Raw genomic sequence first — 27,006 nt, forward strand, 5'->3', positions numbered from 1 at the left:
AATTTAGGAGTAATCATAAATCTTGAGGGACAGTTTATACTAGTAAACATAAACCCTGAGTGCGACTTTTCCATGTTCATTATTTGATGTTCTTATACCACTGGCTTCTTACACAGTAAATAATAGGAGAGTGAACAAATACTGAACGATTAAAGCGAACCAAATTGTTTTTACATAATGCTTAATGCTCAAGATGACAACAAATTAGAAAAGTGGTATGGTTATGCAACGAATGATGAGGTTTCTATTCAAGGTGAAGGAACTATCAATTTGAATTTATTTGTTCCTATTCAATTCAATTTGAGAAAGCAAAACACACAAGAACAATCAAGGGGCATTGCCACCAATGTCTAGCAAAAATGTGACTCAACTTCATCTCTTGCTGCTAGCTACGAGAGATGTATCTTATATCGTCACTGGCCACCATAAATGGTGATAATTGGAGACTTGTGGTGCTTCACGACCTCCCTTATTGCCCAATGTACAATTATGTTGTCAGGAGGAAGAAAAATTAATACAACAAACCAACAGTAATTCCAATGATGAATTAACAGCCAAGATTTGACCCAAATCATCTAATAACAATATCTAAAACCATTTCGCCTACTCCCGTATCTTCTGAACTCCAACCCAACGAGCATAATCCACCCACCTGTTCCAAAAGGTACAAGCAACCAATAATGAGAATTGAGAAACAATTACAAATATAGTGAATTATATTATATAAAACACATCAAGTTAACCGAGAATCTTACAATAGTGAGCCCAAGAAGGTGTTTCCAGTTCTAACAGCAAAGCATAGTACACTCAGCATAAGCCTGTGGTCATGCAGCAAAGGTTCTAGAATCCGTTGTTCAATAATTCCTGCAAGAACTTGATACCTGGTAGAAAACAGAGACATTGTATGTTAGATTCTGCTCACACATGCAAATAAGAAATTAACTATTGTTTGGATGCATTATTGTGGAAAAATTGCCCTTTTGATAGTAAAGCGCCTATACTAGAAGATAATCTGGATCAAGGAATTCATAGGGGCAAGGATCCATCATGATTATAGGACAGGAAATGCCCCCTCATTCAATTCAAGAGAGTTATTTCATGATTTCATTATAGTAGTTATTTACTTGTCATTTAAAAATATACCTTAAGTTGCTAGATACTGCCATGTAAACCCCATAGGCAACACTCGTTGATAATATTGGTACATCCTCAGCCTCAGCAGCAAAAGATTTATCAACAACTTTCCGTGCATTAATCAACGCATTTGTTACACCCGTTCCAATCTGAAAAGACAATGGAATCAGTAATCCCATTTAAGCATGTAAACAAGTCTACAATTATACACCAATCACATGATGAGATACATCTTGAGACGGTCTTCATGTTATGCCCGCATTTTAGTTCACAGGAAGAAATGACAGTGTAATGTACCTCTTTTTCAATAGACATGAAAAGCGTAATCTAATTATCAAAACAATGAATATGGTATATGAATTCAATCTTTGCAATTGAAAGAAGCATGAAAGAATAACATCGTAAATACACGCAGGCTACTGCTTTTACCCATCGACATAGCCGTTAATATTATAAAATTCCAGTTAAACAGTACTAATTCTTCTGTTTTGAATATCTTATCATCATAACAATAGCAGACAAAAACAACAGGATGGCATTTGTAAGGGCCTAGAGTTAGTCCGGTGACATAAATATGCATTTGTAAGCATATAAGATGTTAAATTACCAATGATGCACCAGTCCCAACCGCAAATAGCTTCGCTCCATTACGCTGCATAAGAGATGGAGATGTTAAAAACCTTCAGTTGTGACGTAATAGCTGCTTGAATTTCTTAGGATCCAACACATACCATTATAGCACCTATTCTCTGTATAAGGGTATACGAGGTTCCAGCCAAAGCCACCTGTTGAATGTTTACAAAATTAAACTCAATGAATGTAATATGTAAACATAATGATAATATTTATCACATCCAGAGATAAATAAAAGCAGATGTAGAATGATTAAACAAAAGTTAACCTGAAAAGCATTTTCAGGGCAGCCATAGAAGAATTTAGCTATAGCTCCAGCACTAACAGCAAGAGGTGGTTTGAGAGAAACTGTGGGAGCAGGAAGCCACACGAGCATAAAATCTGCTACAATCGCCATTACCTAGTAAAATAAAAATCAGACAACACCTAATTTGTTCCTTAAAGAAACAGGGTAACCGTAGTTTTTCAGATATTATAAGTTAACTGTTAGCAGTAAGGACGATTATTACAAAAAGGGGAACTTGAGTTTCTGGGAATGGAAGAGGCGCACAATTTGGACTCCAAACAATAAACTAAAAATATATCTTGTGACAAGACATACCACATCAGCACAAACAAAATCCAGCTCCTTAGAAAAATTTTCTTTGCGCTTCTCCAACTCCGCAGCAGTCTGAAAATCGAAGGTAATATTCATTACAAATGGATTCTACGCATCGTAAATGTTCCACTTAAATAATCAATTGCGTAAAGAAAATACTGACTGACTGAAAATAACAAAGAAAAAACCAGAAGCTTCCTACTCACTCGTAAGAATTAGGTGCTAAGAAAATTCTATTAATTTGCTTGATTTCAGGTTTAGAACATAATGCATTGTGTCAGTAACATTAGTTGTTAAATATGATTTCACTTCACCAGCCTCTGATTTAGTTCAGCAAATTGACAGTCACCAAAAAAAATACATGGGTCAAAATAATAGATTAGACTATTTTAAAAAATAAAAATAAAAAAATCTAATCACACATTTTACAACCATTCAACCTAAGAATAAAAACAAAATTTCATCATCAAGTTCAAATGCAGAAAATTAGGTGAATAGAGCAAAAGGAAATAAACCTTGGTGAAGATGCCAACACCACACTCCATGGCAACCTTAGCCAGAAACAAATCATCCGCCAGCAACCTCTCCTTAAACCCTCCGAAATTGAGCAACCATCGGAACACGGCCGATTTTTCCAGCTCGAAGAACCTCTGCACAATCGAACCGGGCACTCGCCCCGCCTGAATCGCCGCAGCTAAATCCGCGGGTAAATTCTCCGGCGCCCTCCCGGCCTGCTCAAGCACCAGCAGCGCCTCCTCTCTGTTGCGATCCCTATCCTCCGAGTCGCCGTGGCCATCGCCTCCACCTCCGCCGCCTCTCCCCCCTCCGGTTCCGTCGCCGTTGCCGGCTGCAAAAATGGTGGTGGTAGGAGAGTGAATTGGTGTGAAAAGGGGAGCATTGGAAGTGAAGAGGTTGAAAGAAGAATGTTGGGGAGGAGATAGAACGGTGAAGGTGGGTAATGGCAGAGAAGAGTGGTGGAAGTAACGGTTTTGGGTTGGGAAAGAGAAAGAGATGCTGGAGAAGGAAGGGACGGCCATAGCAATTGCAGAGTGAAGTGTAGAGAGAGAAAGAGTGTGTGTGTGACAGTTAAAAGAGGTAATAGTTAGGTAAAGGAGTGGAAAAGAGGGAAAGAAAGTGGATGACTTTAACATCGTTTACCAGACACCACCAATAGTAATCGCTCACTCTCTGTTGCGTATACACCACGCGCTTCTCCTATCCCAATTCTTTTGTTTCCCACAATAGTTAAAGAAATGGTCATAAATAACTTTTTATAATTTATTGTCTTAGTAAATTTTTATTATCCCTTTTTTTCTTCTCTTTCCTTCTATTTTCAACTTTATATTCTTAAACTTCTAAACAAAGTCTAAAGTCTTTGCATTATTGTCATTTTTAATTGTTTCTTTTTTCAATTTAAATATTTGATTCAAATCACTTTCACGATTGCGTCCTGGAGAAATAACCTAGTCAGTGAAGACAATGACACAGGTTGCACATAGATTAGAGTATAAAAATCAAAGATGCAATTAAGTTTTATTATTTTCTATGAATAATTTTTGTGAAAAACCAAAAAAAAAAATCAAATATTTTATATCTGGTACTGCATGGAAAAAGAGTGATAATGCTTTTTCTTACACAAAACATTTGTATAACCATTGCCAATATGAATTTGCGTTCAAATCAAAATTTCACAAAAAAAAAAACACTGTGGACTTGTCTTCATCGTTTTCCAAACAATAATTTGATTTCAATGAATAATCTTTGCTGATACATGCATATGTCCAAATAAGAGGACCACTTCACTCAATAAAACAGGCTTTAATTAGTGGCTAATAAGCACTAAAGGCATTTGAAAGTTACATCATATTGTGAAGATAGAATTGAAATGAGAGTCTAATCCAAGTGAAAGGAAACAAAATCTGATATGTATGGACAATATTCATTGCTCAAGTCAAGTAACCAAATCATCCCCAAGCACAGTGATGGGCCCCTGTATACCCTAAGCTCAAAAGAGTAGCATTGAGCCATAGTTTACATAAGAATGAATGTAATTTTAAAAAGTATATCGTTATACTTGAAAGTTGTATTTAAGAGGAGAGGAAAAGAAAGTAAAGATTAGAAAGAATTAAGTGATTAATTTTGTTTGAGAATTATTTAATTAAGAATAAAAGAGTTTAGAGTTTTCTAAATCTTGTAAACGTTAGTTATTTAAATTCTTTTATTTTAAAATTTTCTCTCTCTTATTCTCTGGTACAAAATTAGTATTTTAATTTTTTTTAAATAGTTTTTCAAATGATTTTTTTTAATTATAAAAAATAAAATTATTAATTTTTAGAGAAATAAATTTTTAATTTTTTAATTTTTTTAAAAAATAAAAAATTTTATAAATAAAAAATATAATAATACTATTTATATAATTAACTTTCATCTAAGCATCCAAACAAAAAAAGTCTCCTTCTTTTCCCTCTTCTCTTTCTTTCTTCAAAATTTTTCTCTTCAAAACCTCAAATTATGGGAGACAAACATTGAATAATAAAAAAAGAAGAAGCAAAACTCTCGTATAATTAGATAACAGGATGATCAATAATTATATTTTATATAAAATTATTTGAGAATGAATATAACTTTTATCCACGTAAACGAAACATGTACAGACAGCTGTATGCGTGAATGACTGTTTTCATATGAGATGGGAGAGACAAAATAGTTAAAACTAATTTTAATGTTAATTGCTCGTATATAATTATGGAGTTCAGATTTTATTCTTTCACTTTCTTATAAAAAGCTCTCTCAGTAAATATATCATATATGCGAAAATCATTTGAATTATTAAAGTGGGCCAGAGTCATAGCCCTGTGTCAAAAGCTGAACTTTGCAATCACTCGCATTGGTAAAAAAAAATATTAATAGAAAATTAATATATTAAAACATAAAAGATATTTTTTATATATTTTTTGTGAAATAAACAAAAGCTACAACGGACAGAAACACAAACTAAATGGGCACCGATCATGTTGCCATGGGTGTCAACCAGCTTTTTTTAAATTAATTTTTTATATATTTTTTAATTTTAAAAATACATTAGAAAAAAATCATATAAAGGTCAAATACAAAAACTATTTGATATTTTTTAAGCAATTAAGTTATTTAATAAAATGAATTAAACATTGGTTACTGAATATCTATTATCTTTAGAATTCTCAGTAATCATTTTGAAACAAAGTTTCTCATGGTATAATTTTACATAAACTTGATGTGTATTTTCTTAAATAACAAGCAAACTAACTAATGATCTTAAATAATCTTAACCATAAATATTATTTCTTAGTAAAATAATAGTCTAAATAAGAGTGACATTAATTCCCACATCTCACAGAATTACGTTTATAAAATGTATCATCTTTTCTCTCTAATCTTAAAGTGAATGACAACCTTTATTAGAAAAAGAAAAGAAAAAAGTGAATGACAACTAATTTTAACAACATATTATCAATTTTAATACTTTAACAGGGAAACTAATATTTTTAGCATTTATAGTATTAATTTTGAAAAATTTAATTAGAATATATATTTCATTTTTTGTAAGATTAAAAATTTATAACAAAAATTTAAAATTAGTTATTAGTAACTTTGAGTGTCATAAAAAAGAAAAATTTGACATTAAGATATTTTTTTATATTAATATAAATTAAAAGTAAATACAAAGAAAAAAAATATTTTTTAAAAATATAATTTAAATATACGATACAATTTACTTAATTTTTTAAATAAAAAATAGTGTAAAATTGTGTCAGTTTAATGTATTATAAAATCTAATAAATATAATTATTTAATTTTTATTTATTATTGTTTTGCCTTAAAAATATATATTGTACTTTTAAGTAAAAATAATTTTATTCGAACAAAGTAAAATTACTATAGACGATAACGTATAATTATAAATATTTAGTATAACTGTATTTATTTTGAATGGAATAAAATTATTATAAGCGATAATTTTTTTCTAAATATTTAATATAATTGTTTTATATTGTTTATTAAAAATAATTTTATTCAAATCAAATAAAATCATTATAGATGAAAAACTTATTTTTAATATTTAATACAACTATGTTCTCATATTAAAAATTTAAAACCATATGTTAACGACAATCGTATATAAAATATGATTGTCTAATTTTTATAAGCTTTTGTTTTGCCGTTTAAAAAAATATTTTACTTTTTATTAAAAATAATTCTATTTAAATTGAGTAAAACTATTATAAGCCATAAAATTTTTCTGTTGAGGATTTAACACGCGTATATTTAGTTGGAATCTGCTAGAATTTGTATAAACAAAAAAGCTCTTTCACTGAAATTGGAAGTTACAGACCAAATATTAAGCAGCAAGAAGACATTGCAACATTTTGCTAACAACTACAACGTATGAAATGAAATGTTTCTTAACCTGAATATAATTGTCCACGCGTCATTCGGGTGAGGATAGGGCACATCTTATCCCTTCCTTTTATATATTTGGACTGTGGATAGCAAACCTAAGCTAGGCTCTGCTTCAAGTAACTCTCCGCAACCATGGCTTCGTGTACCACCCCTTCGTCTCTTATGCTCGCACACCCTCAAGACTTATCTTCTTCTCTTCGCTCCTTCTCCTACAAGCCCCTCTCTAGAACCTTCTACCCTCTCGTTTTGAAGCCCGGTAAGTGGCTCCATCTCAGTTTCCATGGAGAACCCAAATCCAAGTCTTGTCATGCCCTTGTCGCTGCTTTGGCTACTGAGGTCGAGGTCGCCGAAACTGTGGAGGAGAAGGAGGAGGGAGAGGAGGGTGATGATGGGTCTTCCGCCACCAACACTGTCACCACCACCAAGCCTAAGAAAGGCAAGGCTGCATTGCCTCTCAAGAGGGACAGGGTATGTGCAAAATCCTTTCTTTTTTACTATCTTTTCAGTATTCGTTTTCATTCGAATTGGGGTTTTTTTTTTTTCTTTAATTTCTGGCTGTTTACTTATATATTCGTGGATGCAGAGTATTGGGTTTTTTTTCACCCCCTTTAGAATTGCAGCTAAGTGAAGGGTGGTATTTTTCTAGGCTTATGCTTCGCACCCTCTTATGTATATAATGACTACAAATGGATGTAGTAGTAAATAGAAGGCTTATCTGAATCTTCTGTGTTAGCAAATCATAATTTGCACGTGCTACTCACCTTTCATCAATTGAGATAAAGGATTTTTTGAAATATATACTTTCATCGTGTTTCGTGATATTGACATGACATCCCCTGGGAAGAGGATGATGACAAGAAGGAAAAAAAATCACATACAAGCTTCAGATGATACAATTCCTTTTATAAAAATGCATACTCTTTTACTTTTATTTGAGCCAAGTTTATATCCCAAGTGTCTTTTTGTAGAATAATTCTCTTTAACGTATTTAGTATTTACTTTCAAATATCTTCCGAAAACTCAAGGGTATGTAGTTTTTTGAGTGTCAGGGTTACGAGTGCTTTTGAGCAGTATATTCTTGATTGTTAGTGGTGGTCTTTGTCCCACCGTTCTATGCAAGCTTTTTGCTTGGTTGTTCATTATTATATTCTAACATTTGATTTGCCTCCTTTTGCATTTTGCTTGCTTTCATCAGTGTCTTCCTGCATGCTGATATACGTTTTATAAGTTCATTAATTGTTTCCTTCTATAATTTAGGTGATTGTTTGTTTGGGTCATTGAATTTTTCATATTTGATATTATGTTTTTCTCCTTTATTTAAAGGCTAATTGTTCTTTCATTGTCTTGACAGACGAGATCTAAGAGGTTCTTGGAAATTCAGCAATTGAGGGAGCGTAAGAAAGATTATGACTTGAAGACAGCAATATCTTTGGTTAAAGAAACAGCTAAAACAAAGTTTGTAGAAACAGTAGAAGCCCATTTCCGCCTCAACATTGACCCTAAGTATAATGATCAACAGTTAAGAGCGACGGTGAGTCTAATGCTCCTTGCTAGATTTTGGTATATGCAATTACATTGAAAACTTGAGCTATATTTTTTGCCATACGTGAATTAATTGTGAGTCTTTCATCCACTCTTTCTTGACAGGTAAATTTGCCAAAGGGAACTGGAAAGCCCGTTAAAGTGGCTGTTCTTACTCAAGGTGCTTATGCTTCTCTGTCATCATTCACGTCACACTTTTAGTTAATTAAAAGGTTTCTAGATCATGCTGAATATTTTTTTTTCCCTTATAAAGAGGATGCATTTGAAAGTAATTGTATCCATTATGTAAACTTTCTGCATGGATGGGCATAAGATGATCGCTTTTCTCTCCCAAATGTGGACATCGTGTTCTTCAGGTAAGGCATTGACATATATAGGAAGTTTCTGTGCCACTGCACAGGTAGAAAAGTCATATTCTGAATTCTAAATTTTTAAATGACTAGTATCGGTTAATCCTTACAAAACTTCACCCAAAGAACTAAGTGCATCTACTGTTGGTTGAGATGGATCATGGAAATACTTAATGTGTGGGTCTGTATTAGTTGCCATGGTTCTGTGTTAATCTGACTTTTATCCACTTGTGTGAATGAAAAGTTTATGAGGGAAAAGGATATCCCTTTATGATATCATATTGCTAGTGGTACACTATAGATTCTACAGGTTTGTAACTAACTAGTGTCTGCTTTTACCAGCATGCCATTTACCTTATAGTCTTAATCCTTAATGTCAATTGCTTCATCATCCATCCGTCCTTCTGTTGGCTAGAGAAGCATAGAATAAGTATATGATGAGATAATTAAAGTTATGAAGGGATGAGTTTCTTATGTAGATTAAAATAAACATTCCAAATTACATAGTAATATTCGTTGTTACAAGACATAAATAATAGCTTTTATATTTTACAAAGGAAAAACTCTTGAGAGCACACATAACCTTCGTATATAGGCTGAGGGGTGGATTGGATGTCCACTCTAAGGACTCATGGACAAAAGACCAATTAATATCCCTTCCTGCGATTTACAATGCATGCATAGCCTGGCCAGTCAACTGTATTGCCACTTATAATTCATAATCTATTTCTTGGTGTTTTAACTAGTCTAATTCAAAGTTCATTTTGATAGGTGAAAAATTCGATGAAGCAAAAAATGCAGGAGCTGATTTGGTGGGTGGAGAGGACCTGATAGAACAGATAAAAGGAGGATTCATGGAGTTTGATAAACTAATTGCTTCTCCAGATATGATGCCTAAGGTGTTGCTCTAATTATCTTTATTTTAATTTTGTGATTAGGGCCTAAGGAGACAAAAGTCATATAAGAGAAGAAAGTTGGTATGGAAAATGAATAAAACTCCTTTCATAAGTTAGAAACAACTTATTTTCTCAAATTTTAAACAAGTTAAATGAGAGAGCTTATTAAAAAAAATAGGGAATTATTGGTTAATTTTAAGTTATAAAAGAAGTTTGATTCATTTTACTGCTTAATTTTTTACTCCTATAAGTACTTATTGAGAAATTTGCCCAAACTCAGTCTAAATTTTCTTCTTCTTCTTCTTCTAGAAACCTCTATGTTCATTTAAATTAGGTTTTCTTCACTTGCTAATCATCTTTCTATAAGCGAAACTGACAATTAGATGCCATCATATGGAATACTACCCATATGTTATCACACAACTTTTAAAGAGCTTTTAATAAGATGTATTTGCTTTTTCTACATTATGTTTTAATAAATTACTAAACCTTAGTTCAAGTCTATTTGTAGCTTGGTGCTATAAGGTGCTTTTCTTACTCCTCAAAGCTACTATGATTAGACCTTTAAATATATTGTTCTTATAACCTGTCCATTAGTATGAAGAGTTCAGTTATTCAATATAGATTTTTTTTTTCCAAAGAATTGCTATATACGATGAAAACTCCCTTAATTGTCATTGTTGATTGTGTCAGGTTGCTAGCCTAGGGAAGATTCTGGGGCCAAGAGGACTGATGCCAAATCCAAAAGCTGGCACTGTAACAGCTAATATTCCTCAGGTGTATTATCCACTTTTAGTGTTTCTTTTCTTTTCCCAGTTCACTTGAAATCGGTGTCTACACATACATATTTTGCCCCTTTTATTGCAAAATGTATGAATTATAAATTCTTACATAATTGTAAGATTGAGGTGTTTTCTTCTTTATGGTGTGTTTTAGTTCTCTTGCTTATGACAATACTTCAAGTTTTTTGTTTCATAACAATTGTACACTTATTTAATCAGAAAATCTTTAACTTACCTTTACAGGCTATAGCTGAATTCAAGCAGGGAAAAGTTGAATACAGGGCTGATAAGACTGGAATAGTGCACTTACCTTTTGGAAAAGCTGATTTTCCTGAAGAGGATCTTCTAGTAAACTTGCTTGCTGCAGTAGTATGTTCTTCCCTATGCAGTCTTTCTAACTGTATTTGAGTCAATGCAAAACTTCTAACTCCTCCTCCTAATTCCACAGAAATCAGTAGAGACCAACAAACCATCGGGTGCTAAAGGTGTGTATTGGAAAAGTGCCCACATATGCTCAGCAATGGGTCCTTCAGTCAGGTTAAATATCAGGGAGATGCTTGATTACAGGCTTCCATCAGAATAGACCCTTCACCTGTAAATGCACGTTTGGATTTAGTCAACAATCTGAGGTGCCATGTTCAGATCTTGCCAAATATTTAGTCAAAGATGTTACCAAAGTTACATACAGGGATGAAAAGGGGATACTTTGATGCTTATATCTCTTCAAAATCTGCACCAAAAGTTTGCAGACTACATAGTCTTTGACCCCGGCTGAAGATTTTACCTTGTATTACTTTGTAACTAACACCGGAGATCTAATTATATTTTCTTCCGTGGGAATAAATTTTCTTTTTTACGTTTGTTCCTTTTGTGGTACTTCAACAGCTTTGTTCGTTGTACACTGATTACAATTGGAATGGCCCAGTAAACCATTAATGGGTCTCTCTGCTTTATGTTTTCTTAAAGCTAGACTCTATTTTCTATTGATACCTACTCACTTGATAGCCCTGAATATGATAACAAGAAGAAAAAGAAACCTAGTAACTCTAATTTAGGGATGATACCTGATATCTGTGGTATACTAAATGAGTTGGTGTGAGGGGAGTTAGATAATAAGTATTCATACACATATTTAAAGATAAGAGAAATGTTAGTAAATAGTAATGGTTTTTTTAATGTTTTTAATCATTAGTTAAGATGTATAAAAATTATGTGATTTTTGTTATTAATTTAATATTTTTATATTTATAATTTAAATAAAATTTAACTAATTTAATATTGTTTCCACTTATTGGATTTCAGTTTTCATCCACACTCTTAATTACAAAATTGCAGATGCTTCAAATAACATGCTTTTTTGTCCTTTTCTGGCCAAAAATGTCCAATTCTGCTTTTGTATTTTAACGATGAAAATTTCTTGCATGAGTAATGATTGCAACGGTGCAGTGAATCTTACTCTAGATGAGACTCACGAATCTTGACCAACAACACAAAGGAATTGTTTATTTGGAAAATAACAGCTGTGCACTTTTTTTACTATATGGTTTTATTAAGGAATAATAGAAAGTTATATAAATTTTACTGAATAGAAAAATGAAATTTAGATTTAGTCTTCCTAATATATATATATATATATATATATATATATATATATATATATATATATAGCTTTGTTGCAGAGTCTAAAGAGAAAGACAGTTTAAAAAATTTAAGAAGGATTTAAATTTTTTATTTATATATATTATTTATTTTTAAATACAAAAATTAAATATTTTTTAAAAAAAATAATATTTTAAAATTTCTATTTTTATTTTTTATAATTTTTAAAAAATTTCTTTAAAAATTAATATTTTTTTTTAAAAATTATTTTTTATTTTCATGTTAATCTTTTTTAAATCATGCTAAATATTTAATTAACAAATAAAAATATAAACAATAAAACTAAAGTTCTCAAAATGGAAGAACTCAAAAAAATAAAATTAATTTTGAATGGCTTAAAAATATTTTTTAATACTTTTTCTCTTATTTAATTAACTTCTAAATAAAAATTAGTAATCACTAACCTTTTTTTTTCTCTCGTCTTAAACATAAAATTCAAACAAACCTTGAGAAAATAATAAAGTATAATAATAATTGTTAATTAAAAAATTAACTAATATTAATGAAACTAACTAATAAGTAGCTGCAGTTAAATATATAGTTTTTATTATTCAAGTATTTAATTAATCATAAATGAAGTATATTTAATAATAAGAATTGATTGTCAGCAATTTTTTTATTTCTTCTAATTGGGTAGTAATTACCATAAAAATAATGTTATTTTTATTTAATTTTTATATTATTTTATACATTTATTCATCATATTACCTGTTTTATTTTATGTTGTAAGAAGAGTTGTAAAAAATATGATTAAAAATATAAAACAAAAAGTTTCATAATGTCAATAATGAAGATGTGAATGGCAATGGCATGGATAATAGTTGGTTTCTAAGTTGAGGCATAAAGGAGATGGTACAGATGACTGAAGTAGGAGCCAAAGTTGGGATGGTACGTGTATTCAGGGCGTGAGTGGATTTTTTCAATGCTTTTTGTGGCGTGCATTTGCAGGAAAAAGATTTCAATCATGTAAGTGGAGCCCAAGCAATGACATAAACTCCCTAGTCTGGTGTTAGTACATGCCACAACATATATACCCCAAGAGTTTGCATTTTATTTTAAGAGTTTTATTTTACAGTACCAACATAATTTTTTTTTTATATTTTAAGAGTTTGATTTTTGTTCTTTATAATTATAAAATCATTGGTTCTGATTCTTACTATCACTAATATCTTTTAAAAACAAAATCAACTATATTTTAAAATAATATGTTTTCTAAAATATAATTAAAGATGAAAATAGGTTAAGTTAAACTTTGCATAAATAAACCTGACTTATTTAATAATTTTGAAGTTTGAACTTGATCTATTACTCATCTTTAGTCTGAATTTTTTAAAAGTTTGATTTATCCTATTAACATTTTTAACAGCCTACTTTATATTGAAACATTCAATAGGTTAGTAAACTTTTGTATAAATAAGCTATTAAACTATTTAAATAGACATATTTTTTTAAAAATTTATAAGACTTATATTTAAATAAACTATTAAAGAATATATAATAAATGCTTTCTTCAACTCTAATAAAAAGAATTAAGATTTTTTTTAATTTAAGATTTTATTATTTTAAAATTTATTTGATTTAATATATTATTATATTATAATTTTTATATAAAATTATTTAATATATTATTATAAACTTAAAATAAGTCATTTTAATAGGTTTAATAGATTTTTTTTTAAGTTCAAATTTAACATATTTAATTAATTATATTTAAAAAAAAATTAAATTAAATCTATTAATTAAATAGGCTAGACAAGGTTAGGCCATCTCCTAACCTCTGTCGGATGACATAACTTATTTCTATCCCTAAACATAATTATTTAAAAATAATTTTTAAGTTATCTTATAAACTAAGAAAATATTTTATGTCTCTCACACCTGAAATAATTAAGAAATGATAGATGTTAATTTAAAAAATATATATAATATTATTTTAAATTTATGTATGCTATAATAAATATTTTATTTGTATCCGTTTTAAAAAATTACAAGTTAGAAAAATAAAATTATACTAAAATAAGATACAAATTTAAGAGTGAAAAACGAACTTGTAAAGTTAATAGAATTAGAAAATAAATTTGTAAATGAAGAAGATAAAAAAAAATTAAGATATAATTGTAAGAGAAAATATATGTTTAAATTTTCAACCTAATGTTCTGTGTTTGGCTATTCAATAAATAATCGTTCTTCAGACAAAATGAGTGGGGCAGGGATAAATATACGATTATAAAAATAGTAAATCCTATAGACTGTGTATGAAATCGTGTCATCTGTTAATTTATGTTCTACGAGTTTGTATGTTGTTCATTATTATATTTAACTCTTTTAAATTCAAGAAATATATAAAATAAAAATAAATTTACATATCTATTTTGTACAACTAATTTTTAAAGAAGATCCAAATTCCAAATCATTATGTAAGAGGAGTCAAATCCTTTATTATTTGTAAAAGTTGTATTTGTGTGCACTAACTCTCTCTTTCCTTAAACCGACCACTTCACAGATTCAACAAGTTTGGTGGTTTTTGTCGTGTCAATGATTCAGTTAGGCTTGAGAGTAATTAGATTGAGTTCAATTGCCGAAAAGTGGAAATTACTACATCAAAATCTCAATTCAGGTGGTTGCTTCATTTTTTCAAAAGACTACTTTTGAAAATGTATAAAAAATCATTTATATTTTAAATTTTTTATAAAGAATAAATGTTATATTTTATTAACCTTCTTCACCTTACTTATCAAATTTCATATCATAAATTATAATGTAGTTTTTGAAAGTAAAATATAAATAAAGTTATTTTTTTATCACATTGTGTATATTTTAAGATGTAATTTATATTATTTTTTTCTATAATAAATTTTTATCTATATTTTTATTAATTTTTTTCTAAATTTAGAGATTATTTTTTTATTATTTTATATAAGTTTTTTAATATTTCTATAAATATTTATTTATATATGTATAAAAACTTTTTTCAATTAAAAGTTTAATTTTAAGAGTTTAATCTTTTGAATTTATAATTATAATAAACACACCTATACTGCACAAGCTACTAAATTAGTCTTTTTAGAATACAATGGTTACAAGTTTAATATGCATAACTGGAAGGAAGTTAATGAAAAGAGTTTTAGAGGTAAAATTAATAAAATGAATTTTTCGATTTATTTAGATTGAAATAGATGAAATTAAAAAATTTAAATTTATTTTGAACTCATAAAAAATATTTAAAATAAATTGTTTTATTTTTTTAATTTTAATAGGCTTAACTCAGATCAGAATTATTAATTGAGTTGTTTATAATTTTTTATTTGAGCTTAAAATTTATATCCTGGCTAGACACAAGTTGAGTTAAGGAGAGCTATTTTTTGGACGCTTTGAAGGAAGTGTAGTGAAAACGGTGCGTTTAAACTTTTTTATACAGGAATAGGAATAGCGAATAGGAGTAGGTAACGGGGGTGCATGCCAGCTGTGACCATATCACACACTCTTGTGTTCTTCTCTCCCTCTATCGTTCTTCTCCTCTCTTCTGTTCCTCCGTGGTGCTGCTGCAGCTCCTCCTCTTCCGTTAGGGTTTCTTCTTCTCTTTCTTCTCCGATCCATATTTCGCCACCGCAACTCTTCTCCACTCTTCCACTCTTTGCTCTCCTCATATACGGTACCGTGTTTCAACCTTACCCTCTCTAACTGCTCCTTCCTTGCTAACTCCAATCTTCGATTGTTCGATTATATTTGCATTACTATTTTCTCGTGTCAAATTTGGATTTGGTGATCGCGCTGCTTATTGTTTCTTTTAAGTGTAAAGAGGAAAAATTATATGTGCGGTGCCTCTGCACAACTCACTCGTTGCTATAGTTGTTTCCTTCGGGGTAGCTGAGAAATTTTGCACACTAGTTGTTTAACACTGCAAGCTAATCTGAAGAGTTAGGTTCTGTTATTCATTTGGCTGAAATGTTGTTGACATGGAAGGAGAGGTGAGTTATGTGGGAAAATTGTTCTGCACACAGTGTGGCCAAAAATAGGAAGTTGAAGTTGAAACATCTTCGGTTGATTTGTACCTTTTCGTTTTTAATTGATATTTTATAGGTCTAGTTATCTTGTTATAGGGAATGGCAGAAACAAAATTCTAGGGTTTGAAAACCACAGTTGTGCAGTTTGGATGCAGTGTGATGCTTGTAATATAACAGTGCTTAGGTTTGGCGGTGCCTATTTTTTACCTTCATGATGTACCCTCACTATTTAGTTGTGAGGGTTGCCCTCTCCCAAATTTCCATTTTGAATTGATGCCTGCGACAGAGTAATTCCTGCTAAATTGTAGCTCGGTTTTTTTTTTTTTTTTCCTTTTTCTTTTGGACGTGAAAATCTTGAATTACAATCACATGGAATTTTCCCTGTGCAGTAGGATGTTTATGATGGCTTCGGGAAATTAAGTGCTAGTTCTGAATAGTACTTGGTTCTGATTATTCTCTTTGAATGGGCTAAACTTTTCTCTTCTATTAATCACAGATCTTGAGCTCGGAGGTTTAACCGAGTTTGCTTCATTGCTATGTGGCATTGCTTGGCTTATCACCAGCAACCACTTGGTTCTCCTGTGTAAACTCAATGGTACCAGAAGGCTAGGGAGTTATGGGCTGCTTTCAGGATGCTAATTGTTATAGGGGTAAGCACTTTTAGACTTTATGTATGCTTCCTTTTTGATGAATCATAAATTTATAGTTTAGGACCTTTAGGTTTTCATTAGCCACTCATGTGTAAACTCTTGTAGTTTTTGTCAGTCCCATTTCAGGTAGTATGGATTATCGACAAGGTATTTATACTGTATATGTATCAATAAATTTGTAGTTCTTTTTTAAAATATCCCCTAGATCAAGGCTCATTGGTACATTGTTGACTTCCATTATCTTTGAATAACACTGTTCTATGAATTGTACTCATGCTAAGCTGATTAAATTGTTGCAGGTTCTTTGTGGTGTCAGCTAATTCTATTTTTCATCTGGCTTCCTACTTTCCGAGATGTGATAGCACAAGAAACACATGCTAACCCTAGAAAAATTTCTTCTCTGGTAGAGTTAGCTAAGGAGCCTGCTTCTGGAGAGTCTGGACTCTTTGATCCCATAGAAATATCACCTGCTGTCATTCCGAAATTCCCATATCCCACTGAGTCTTTCCCACCAATGTACCCGACTTTCCCAACCAAATATGAACCAGTTTTAACTGGTAAATGCCCTGTAAACTTTTCTCATTCAGATATATCATATATCCTAGATAAAACAGCATCTGATTGTTCTGGACCTTTGGCAGCCCTTGTAGGGAATGTAATATGTTGTCCACAGTTTAGTAGCTTAATCCACATCTTCCAGGGATTCTTTAGCATGAAATCTGATAATTTGGTTTTGCCGAATGCAGTTGCTGATCATTGTTTTTCTGATATTATTAGTATTCTAGCCAGTAGAGGGGCAAATAGTACGATCCCCACACTTTGCTCCATAAAACCAGATAATTTTACAGGTGGATCATGTCATGTGAAGGACGAATCTACTTTTGAAAAAACAGTTAACACTAGTAAGTTACTTGAGGCTTGCAGCACTGTTGATCCACTTAAAGAGTGTTGTAGACCTGTTTGCCAGCATGCAATAATGGATGCTGCACTTCAGATTTCTGAAAAACAAATGATGATCAACAATAATGGAAATATGGGTGGGGAAGAAAATCACACTGATTATCTTAATGATTGTAAAGGTGTGGTTTATTCATATCTTTCCAAAAAGCTATCATTTGAGACTGCAAATACTGCATTCCGAATACTATCTGCCTGCAAAGTCAACAAAGGTACATTGTTTAACTATATCATTCTTGATGAAATATATTTTGAGTTTAGGGAGGATGTTAGTGGCCTTACCTTACCAATCGTCTCATTAATGAATTATTGGAATTGGAATGTGGGGAAACATGTACAAGTGATTCTATATGACTTATCTTACCGTAATTCAGTTTTCACAATATTTAATTATTTTCTGTGGTATTGGTTTATTGGTTCAGATTCTTGTGTCCTATGGACTTGGGTGCTTCCATTTTATATCTAGATATCCTGTTTGGTAAAGGAGAAATTGAAACCCAATGGGGAAGAGTTGGAATTCATTTTTTTTGTCATTATGGACCAAGATTGCTAGGATGTCATATATGATACATGTCCTGTAAATATATTTTTAATTGCATTATGATACCCTATATAAATTTAACTGTTTTCAGAAGCATGTAAATCAATTGAGATGGGTGGATAAACTTGGAAAAAAAAAAGTATTCATGAATAGCTTATATTTAAAATAATTGTCTTCCACCTATTGAATCATGATTGTGTTTTGTTTTGTTGTTTCAAAGTTGTAATGGAGTAAATCTTGCTATTGCAGTTTGTCCTTTGACTTTAAAGGAGCCTGCAGAAGTAATTAATGCATGTAGGAATGTAGCGGCCCCTAGCCCTTCATGTTGTAGTTCATTAAACTCGTATATTGCTGTGGTACAAAAGCAAATGTTAATTACAAATAAACAAGCTATAATATGTGCGACACTTTTTGGATCTATGTTACGTGGAGGTGGAGTAATGACAAATATTTATGAGCTTTGTGATGTTGACTTGAAAGATTTCAGCATACAAGGTATTTATTTAGCTCTATTGATATTCTTATGTTCTGCCCATGACCATTGTTTGAATTCCTCTGATCTAATTTTTCTTATGTTGTGGCTCTGAATGGCACTGGTGCGGGCAGCCTATGGACAACAAGGTTTGCTCTTTTTTCTATTCCTTTGATTTTGCTGATTGTGGTTTATTTTTAATTCAATAATCTGTTTACACATTGGTTCAACCAACACATGGTATTGGCAGGAAGGACCTGGGGATTTATGATTAATATTTGATATTTGAATATGAATGAGCATGCTAAGGAAGAATTATTTCCCATTCTTTTTGGAAGGGTGTTGAATTAGGCTGCTTGTTGAAATTGGTTTGTGGGGTTATGATAGATGCATTCTAGGTTAGTTAGAATACAATGTTGGATTATACCATAAGAATTCTTTATGGTAGGAAAAGAGAGTCTTCTTAAAGCAAGGTAAATACATTTTTTTCGGCCCAGTTAGTAAGAATGTTACTGTTGGTTTATATGCAGGATGTTTACTTCGAAGCTTGCCTGGAGATGTGATATTTGATAATTCATCAGGCTTTAGCTTTACATGTGATTTGAGCGACAACATTGCTGCACCCTGGCCTTCATCATCTTCAATTACATCTGTATCACTTTGTGCACCTGGTATGTGTTTGGACAAGTTACTTTCTCTTGATAATTGCTTACTTTTTGTCCAGGATGTCGATATTACCATTTTACAAATTACTGTTTACATATGCTTAACCCTTGACCTTTTTTGAGTTCTGCAGAGATGTCATTACCTGCTCTCCCAACTTCACAGACATTTAAAAATATGGGTGAGTACCATTTTGGTTCATATTCCATTTTGAAGTTTTTTAATAAATTAATACTATCCTGTCTGTCAGTTGACAAATTCAATATACATCTTTTTAAATGTTCTAAATTTTCTAGCATTTTGTGCACCTGAGTTGTATGTGGATACAGAAATTAAGTTTTTGTTGAAGATGTATGCAGTGCTATATTTTCATCGTGCTCAATTGTTACAGACCAAAATTTTGACATTGTGAATATGGTCTTGCAGGTTGTAATACTGGGGAAGTGGGATTGCTTGTGCTTATTTTTTCATTTTTCATCTTCAGTACACTTTTGTATTGAAGAGATTTTTTAGGGTTCAAATGTGTGTCGGGAAGGCATTTCAAAGTGTCTTTGGTGTGGCTTTTGCATGTATATTTTTGAATGGCCTCATTGTATAGAAATCCCCCCTTTTTCCCCCCTTTCACGTGTCTTCTACTTGTATGCTCTGAGCAGATCATTCCGGAGCTAGTGCTCATTTGATTTAGGATCCATAAGTGTGGTGTGAAGGGTTCGATTATTTTGTGTTGAAATGCAGACAAGTAGATGCTAGATTGGCACGTAAGGTTCTGCTGACTATGGCAGCATCAAGGACTAATTTAAACCGCTAGATGATGTTTTGATGCGATTGGTACGCCTCATTTGGTTAGACCCACAATAAGAATACTAATTTTTATGACTTAAGCATCTAAGCAGTCTTAACTCGAGATTAATTTCGAGTCTTATGGTTCGAGTACTTGAATACACTTCCATTTAATAAGACTTGCATGGAAGTTAAGAGTGTGCATCGGACGGGTTGGGGCCAAAAATCTCAATCCGAAACAGAGAATACTTAAAGCTGGACCGTTTCTGATTGCATGGTCCCTTTTTTCATTTCAGAGCATCGTTACTTTGAAACAAGATGAAATACACACAGCGCATGAGAAAAATTCCTCCACTTTTGCAAATGCAGATGGGGAGAGGGGAAAGAATCGAAGACAAAAACGTAAGAACATGTAACAACATACGATGGGCAGGGATGAAATGTGTGATCTTACAAGTTCAAAGCTTGAACTAAAATAAGGAGAAATAACACAATAGCAACAGTGTAGAGGAACAGGTGAGGCGAGATTAGAGTCTACAAGAAATGGAAATGAATGAAAACAAGGCCTCACAATTCTATTGGCTGCAGGTGGGTTGGGGCCTTGGTGGTTTACTTGCTTGGCAACACAACATCCATGAGACTTCTTTGGTGCCTCAATGGGGATGATGCGGTAGACTAGTCGCATAGAGTAAATGCGGCTTTTCTTTTTTAATGGACAATGAATAGTAAAGAGTTTGCAAAACTTAGAATGATTAAGCATAACTGAGCATATAAGTGATGTGTCAGCTACCACACATCACATGGGCACGAATGAATCTTAGTGAATATACACTACTTAATATGATGTTGTCACGTGTCATAATTAAATATTAAATATTATTATATTATAAAATTTCATAATTAAACATAATATAAAAATAAATTTTTTAAACAATCAATTAATACTAAATCAAGTTTAATGACACAAAATTTAACATAATATTGTCCTATTATTTGTAGGTAGCAAATAGAAGGAGAATAAGGAGTTTAACGTACTTCGATAGCAGTATTTGTATCTTCCTGGTCAGAATCTGAAGTTTCTACCATCAAAATTTTCAATTTTTACCGTCAAACTTCTCAATATTTACTTTTACCATCAAATTTCTCAATTTCTACCATCAAACTTCTCAATTTTAACCTTTTCTTCTTCCAAATTGACTTGCTCCTCTAAACCGATAAAATCTCACTGACTTTTATAAATTGAAAAAGCTTTACTATTTCCTTTAAACTGATAAAGTTCTACTGCCTTCTCTAATTTTTTTTTTAAAGCTACAACACTTATTAAGATATAAGCTCTTGAGACCAATTATTGGGAGCAAATAGAAGAAGAAGGAGAATATGAAAAAGAATAATATAAGAATTTAACGTGGTTTTGAGGAAAATATTTTATTTATTAGGAAATATTTAAAAAATATTACAGAGTGTTATTTATATAATAAAAATAAAATAAAAGTATCTTAAGAATAAGCAATGTGAGACTAAATAAAAATAAGTAATATGAGACTTAAATCAAACTACACAATCTAAATATTATTATGCTAATCAATATTTCATTTCAATTAACACACTAATAATATTAAATTATATTTATTCAACTAAATATAATTTAGTAAATTAATTTTTTTATATTATTTCCTATAATTATATTATGTTACTAATACAATACAATATTTAAAATATTAATTTTCTCAAGTTTATATTCACAAACTATAATAACATTAAAGTCATTTTACTCATTATACAAAACTTAGTATACTATTTTTTAATTTATTATTTTACTAATTCATTATATTACTATATTTAATATACTTATTAACTTATTTAAAAATTGTATATCATATAAAAGATATTACTATATATTTTTAAATTTTTATAAAATTAAATAAATTTAAATAGCACATTATTTATTTTTAAATATTTTTTAATTTAATTTATTTTTTCAAATAACTATTTTTAAATTTTATTTTAAATTCATATGTCAACTAATATTTTACAACTAATATAAAATATAATAGCACATTATTTATTTATTTATTCCAAAATTATTATGCTAACTAAATTTTATAATATTTTAAAATGTTATTGTAACATCATAAATATAAAATATTACTACACCTTTCTAATTTTTACTAACTTAACTATAATTTAAAAAAAAATAAACAGCATTATTTTTTCTATTTCATTTCAAAAAATAAAACTATTACAACTAGTAAAATATTTAGAGAATAAATCTGAAAATAAAATATTTTTCAAATTAAAAACAACTATGGAGTAAAATGATAATGAAAACAAATGAAGCAAACATACCTTTTATGTGTTATTCTAAAAAAACTGATTAAAATATCTTTTTTGTGGTGTTGGTCTCCTCTTCGTTCCCTGCTTCCCAAAGTCTGTCTGTCCCTGTTTCTCAATACCTCTTCTTCAAATGTTAAGAACAACAAAATTTCATTGGTCCTTCATAATGCCAGAGAAAAGAAAACCATCGTTATAGCTCAAATCATTCTATGTAACAGAAGAATGAGAGTGACATTTGTTTGAGATGAAAGACAATACATGCGTGACACATGTTATGAGTAACAATACGCTATTACGGTTTTATGTGTGACACCTATCAACGAGGAGCAACAATTCAGTTTCTATTACATGCTCAATTTTAATGTTTTGCCTTTTTAAGGAGAGTTTACATTATTTTACTTTTTTTTTTTTTAATTTATTTATTCCAATAAATCGTCGCAAAACTAAAGGACTGAAAGGAGCAGGTGATGATGTGATAGAGATTAATCAAATAGAGTAGTAGGTGCCGCACAATATACACACTTACACTACACAACCCTAATGGAATTATTTCATCCCATAATAGATAAAATATAAGACATGCTTCCGCACATACATCAAGCGTTTGTAGTCCAACGGTTAGGATAATTGCCTTCCAAGCAATAGACCCGGGTTCGACTCCCGGCAAACGCAAATCTTTTCCTTTTATTTTTAAATTAAAAATGGTATATATATATATATTGCATATTTTATTTCGTTAAACAGATATAAATTTTAAAAAATATATTTCTAAAACTGGGAAGAAAATTAGAAAACAAAAATATTTGATGAATACATGTTTTTTTTTATTGATATGATGTGTTAATATTTTAAAATTAAATTTAAAATACAATTGATTAAAATTATAATAATATTAATATTTAATTCATCTAAAAAGGAAACACATACTTGATTTTATATAGTTTATGAATATTTAAAATTAAAATTAAATAATAGTGCATTAAAAATAAAAAAATAAAATAAAATTAGGTATCCAATACAAAGAAAAGTGTTTGGGGAGATGAGTAAAAAAGTGCCTCTTAAAATGTTCTTATTTAAGGTAAAGATTAAAATTATGATATAAAAATAAATTTGTTATTAAAATAAGTAAATATAATTTTCTTAAGTTAATTTAAAATGCATCGTAATTTTACATTACTAAATAATAAATGCATATGTAATTCAATTTTTTTTTCAAACTGAATTATTAATTTTAAAAAATAATTACCCTTTTTTAATTAATTTTGATTAAAAAATGTCAAAATTAATACATTCTCAAATACCCACCAAGATTCAAGGCCACGGCACTATTGATCGTTGAAGTAGAATTCTTGCTGAGTTATATAATTAACAGAGTGTGATGACAATTACATATTTTATAGAGACGAAAACAAAATTTAATTTTATAATTCATTGTTCATTTCCTTTGGTCCCGTCCACCGAGTCCGAGGATTGAAATTGAATCCCATAATCCTTATCTCATAAGTCATAACATAAGAATACTCGAATCACACGAAAATGGCAAATGCTTTGAAGGTTGGCAGTGTCATCTCACTTTGCTCCTTAAGGAGAAGAAGCACTTCACCCCATCACTCCCTTCTTCCCAATTCCACGCGCTTTCGTTCCCAGTTCCCTTTTTTCTCCCTCTCATCATCACCAAAACCATATGGGTTTCCTTCATTTTGCACACTCTCTTCTCCTTCTTCTTCAGCAGAAGAGGCAGTGAGGGAAGCCATAGTCAATGATGGTGAAGCTGAAAACAGTATTAAGGACGCGGCAGGTTTGCTTGACATAAGGGTTGGTCGCATTCTGAGGGCATGGAAACACGATGAAGCTGATTCTCTTTACGTGGAAGAGGTCGACATTGGTGAGGCCGAACCCAGAATCATATGCAGTGGCCTTGTCAACTATATCCCTCTTCAACACCTTCAGGTTCAATTTTCATTATATGGGTTTTGCTCCATTACTTCTTTTTTGCTGAAAATCTGTGTATCACTCTTAATCCCATATTTTGTTTAGTTGTTTTGTATCCCATAATTTATAATTTACCATATATTCTCATAACCATGTTATATCATATTCATGTGTCATCTTGTATCCATGTCCGTGAAGAGTAGAAATTAGGAAAGAAGATATACTAGGAGTCTTGCGATTTATAGATGATTTTATTTTGAGTTTGACCATATTAGATTTGTGAAGGGGAATATCTTTGTCCATGGAAGTACATAATTTGAATGATTGTATCAAATTTTAAACTGCCACACATCACAGAACAATTAGTTCAGGGTATTCTCTCTCGATAATGTCTGTGGTTTCAACTTTCAAGTCCAAACTTGTAGTTATTTTGATAATTCTTAGTGTTAGATGTGGAGGAAATGTATCATCCAATCTTCAGCTGCACGTTTTCATTCTTGTAAGCTTCAATTTCTAAATTTTTTAAACTGACAGTGAACAAATAATTTACTTCAAATGTACTCTCTTTATATTGGCATCATATGTGTCTTTTTCTCTACAGTATGGCTAATAGTATGGCACATATGCAGGGCAAAAAGGTTATTGTCCTTTCCAACCTGAAGCCAAGGAATATGCGTGGTGTCAAGTCTTGCGGAATGCTGATGGCTGCTTCTGATGCAAAGCATGAGAATGTTGAACTTCTGTTTCCTCCTGAGGAAGCAACCCCTGGCGAAAGAATATGGTTTGGTACAGAAGATGAAAAGGATAATCAACCTGCTGCTGCCACTCCAAATCAGGCAATAGCTTTACTTAAATAGTAATTAATGTGGTTGCCTAGTTAAATGTGGATGTTCTAGAAGTTACACGATTTATTATTTTTTGCATAAAACTAATTCGTATTTTAAACTAGTCAGTTTTAGACATAGTTTGTGGGGGTATGATATGTTATGTGTCCAATAGAAGTTGTCCCTTGCACAAGGTATTTATTACAACTAGAGATTTAAAAAACCATAGGTATAAGGTGGGATTTTTCTTGCATAGTTGTGTGTACTATAGTAGATTCTAGAAACTAAACTTTCAAGAGTATAATGGCTGTTGTAGATAAATCTTACTACCTTGTGCTGTATAGGTGGACGTCATTACCATTTTGATTATATATGTTAAGATAAACAAACTTAATGTGTAGGGAAAAAGTTTATATATAGCTTAAATATGTTATTGTGTAGGAAGGAAGTTCAGCATCTGAACATAGAAAATTAAAGAATTGACTGTAAGTATGAATAGTCAACAGATCGGGCTTTCGAGAGCATAGGAAGATAATGATAGTTATTTTTCTTACATATCTCACATACAGTTGATATCAGGAGAAATGCTACTTGATCATTTATATTCATCTTGCCTTTTCCATCTGGCTTATTGTTCTTCTGCGACAACACACAGATACAAAAGAAAAAGATATGGGAATTGGTGCAGCCTCATCTTAAGACAGATGCTTCTTGTATTGCAATGCTAGGGATGCATGTCATGCGTACATCTGTGGGTTCAGTGGCATGCCAATCATTGCAGAATGCAAATATCTCCTGATCAGCACTGTGAATTTTTTACCCTCCACAGCCATTCAGGCACTGCCTATTCATAATTCATATGCCATTATTCTCTGCTTCCAATTTTTGGTTGATGCGCGAACACTTATATTTTTTGTACTATGAGTTCTTCTAATGGTTTTAATTTCTATTTTAGCCGTTTCACCTGGACATAATGATATCAGCATTGCATAAATATCCTGTTGGGGGAGGGGGTAAATGATTTTTCTTTAGATTCTAATATTCTAAACAAATAATTAGACTATCACTGTTTAGCACTACTAACGTAAATATCAGTTATTATTTTGGGGGCTAATTTCTTAAGGATCTGTTGGCCAATGGCCAACTTACAAGTAGTAGGATGGAGTACGGTATTTAGCTAGCTCGAAATAACCTTGACTTTAAAGGGAAGGATGACGCGATTCAATGGTTGACACATATAGCATACAACATCAGTACTAAAAGGATTGGTTTTAACTGCAGCAACCTGTCACATGCTAGATAAAAGCAACACGAGTGTATGCCAAAAAATTATTAGTAGTAACAACACGAGTATGTCAAGTCCTTGGCTTTCGTTATGGTCTGCTGTTTGCTCGAAATGTTTTACTGTTATTTAAACAAATTGTGTTGATGTGGTGAATACAACTGGATGTGGATCCACTCTAGTTTACAGGAAATATGATTTTCTATTTTTATTTTTGTTTAAGCAAATTTCAATTTGCTTATACAATTATGTGAGCCAATTGAGATTAAAAAGATATTGGCTTCCGAGACTATGAAAGAAAAGGGAAGATGGAAGGGTTGTTGGAGATAATAATGTCTTTGGAAGAACAAGTATGAGTGGCAGGACACGCTTAAGCAAATTTTCATTGCTTTGTAAATTAGTTTTGCAGAATTCGTTTAAATGAAAATAGAATTGGATAGTCATGTTCTGCATAAATTGGAGAAGATCCATATAATTATAGGACAAAGAAGATGGAGGGATTATCTTAGTTTGGTGGTAGACGATTATATAGC

The 27,006-nt window shown here is 31.1% G+C and overlaps 4 protein-coding genes and 1 non-coding gene across 8 annotated transcripts; 4 read left to right on the forward strand and 1 right to left on the reverse strand.

The window, feature by feature from the left end:
• Positions 1–153: 153 nt before the first annotated feature.
• LOC113865046 (protein RETICULATA-RELATED 4, chloroplastic-like) lies at positions 154–3,475 on the reverse strand. Its single transcript, XM_027499391.1, has 8 exons — positions 2,881–3,475; positions 2,369–2,437; positions 2,036–2,167; positions 1,866–1,919; positions 1,742–1,786; positions 1,144–1,283; positions 756–881; positions 154–652 (listed from the first exon to the last, which is right to left on the reverse strand). The coding sequence occupies exons 1-8, from the start codon at positions 3,400–3,402 to the stop codon at positions 604–606; spliced, it is 1,137 nt and encodes a 378-aa protein (XP_027355192.1). The 5' UTR covers positions 3,403–3,475; the 3' UTR covers positions 154–603.
• A 3,256-nt stretch (positions 3,476–6,731) lies between these two features.
• Positions 6,732–11,355, forward strand: LOC113864751 (50S ribosomal protein L1, chloroplastic). Of its 3 annotated transcripts, none has more exons than XM_027498816.1 (7): positions 6,732–7,273; positions 8,157–8,336; positions 8,453–8,507; positions 9,469–9,596; positions 10,287–10,370; positions 10,619–10,744; positions 10,824–11,230. In XM_027498816.1, the coding sequence occupies exons 1-7, from the start codon at positions 6,938–6,940 to the stop codon at positions 10,956–10,958; spliced, it is 1,044 nt and encodes a 347-aa protein (XP_027354617.1). In that variant the 5' UTR covers positions 6,732–6,937; the 3' UTR covers positions 10,959–11,230. The 3 variants fall into 3 exon arrangements, with proteins under 3 accessions (XP_027354617.1, XP_027354618.1, XP_027354619.1); XM_027498817.1 differs by having other exon boundaries at positions 6,862–7,273; positions 10,619–10,763; positions 10,824–11,325; XM_027498818.1 differs by having other exon boundaries at positions 6,903–7,187; positions 10,824–11,355.
• A 4,120-nt stretch (positions 11,356–15,475) lies between these two features.
• LOC113864858 (uncharacterized GPI-anchored protein At1g61900) lies at positions 15,476–20,837 on the forward strand. Of its 2 annotated transcripts, XM_027499036.1 has the most exons (8): positions 15,476–15,686; positions 16,535–16,688; positions 16,988–17,857; positions 18,436–18,681; positions 18,793–18,807; positions 19,189–19,329; positions 19,455–19,502; positions 19,748–20,203. In XM_027499036.1, exons 2-8 carry the CDS (start codon positions 16,655–16,657, stop codon positions 19,819–19,821), a joined length of 1,428 nt encoding a protein of 475 aa, XP_027354837.1. In that variant the 5' UTR covers positions 15,476–15,686; positions 16,535–16,654; the 3' UTR covers positions 19,822–20,203. The 2 variants fall into 2 exon arrangements, with proteins under 2 accessions (XP_027354837.1, XP_027354838.1); XM_027499037.1 differs by having other exon boundaries at positions 15,476–16,688; positions 19,748–20,837.
• A 2,198-nt stretch (positions 20,838–23,035) lies between these two features.
• On the forward strand, positions 23,036–23,107 carry TRNAG-UCC. The gene has a single exon. It is a non-coding gene; the product is annotated as a tRNA-Gly (tRNA).
• Positions 23,108–23,824: 717 nt separating this feature from the next.
• LOC113864859 (aminoacyl tRNA synthase complex-interacting multifunctional protein 1) lies at positions 23,825–26,300 on the forward strand. Its single transcript, XM_027499038.1, has 3 exons — positions 23,825–24,385; positions 24,997–25,203; positions 25,847–26,300. The coding sequence occupies exons 1-3, from the start codon at positions 23,972–23,974 to the stop codon at positions 25,988–25,990; spliced, it is 765 nt and encodes a 254-aa protein (XP_027354839.1). The 5' UTR covers positions 23,825–23,971; the 3' UTR covers positions 25,991–26,300.
• Positions 26,301–27,006: the final 706 nt, after the last annotated feature.

The sequence above is a fragment of the Abrus precatorius genome, unplaced genomic scaffold (assembly GCF_003935025.1).
Source record: "Abrus precatorius isolate BTA unplaced genomic scaffold, Abrus_2018 Scaffold4, whole genome shotgun sequence".
In the NCBI taxonomy this organism is placed as follows: domain Eukaryota; kingdom Viridiplantae; phylum Streptophyta; class Magnoliopsida; order Fabales; family Fabaceae; genus Abrus; species Abrus precatorius.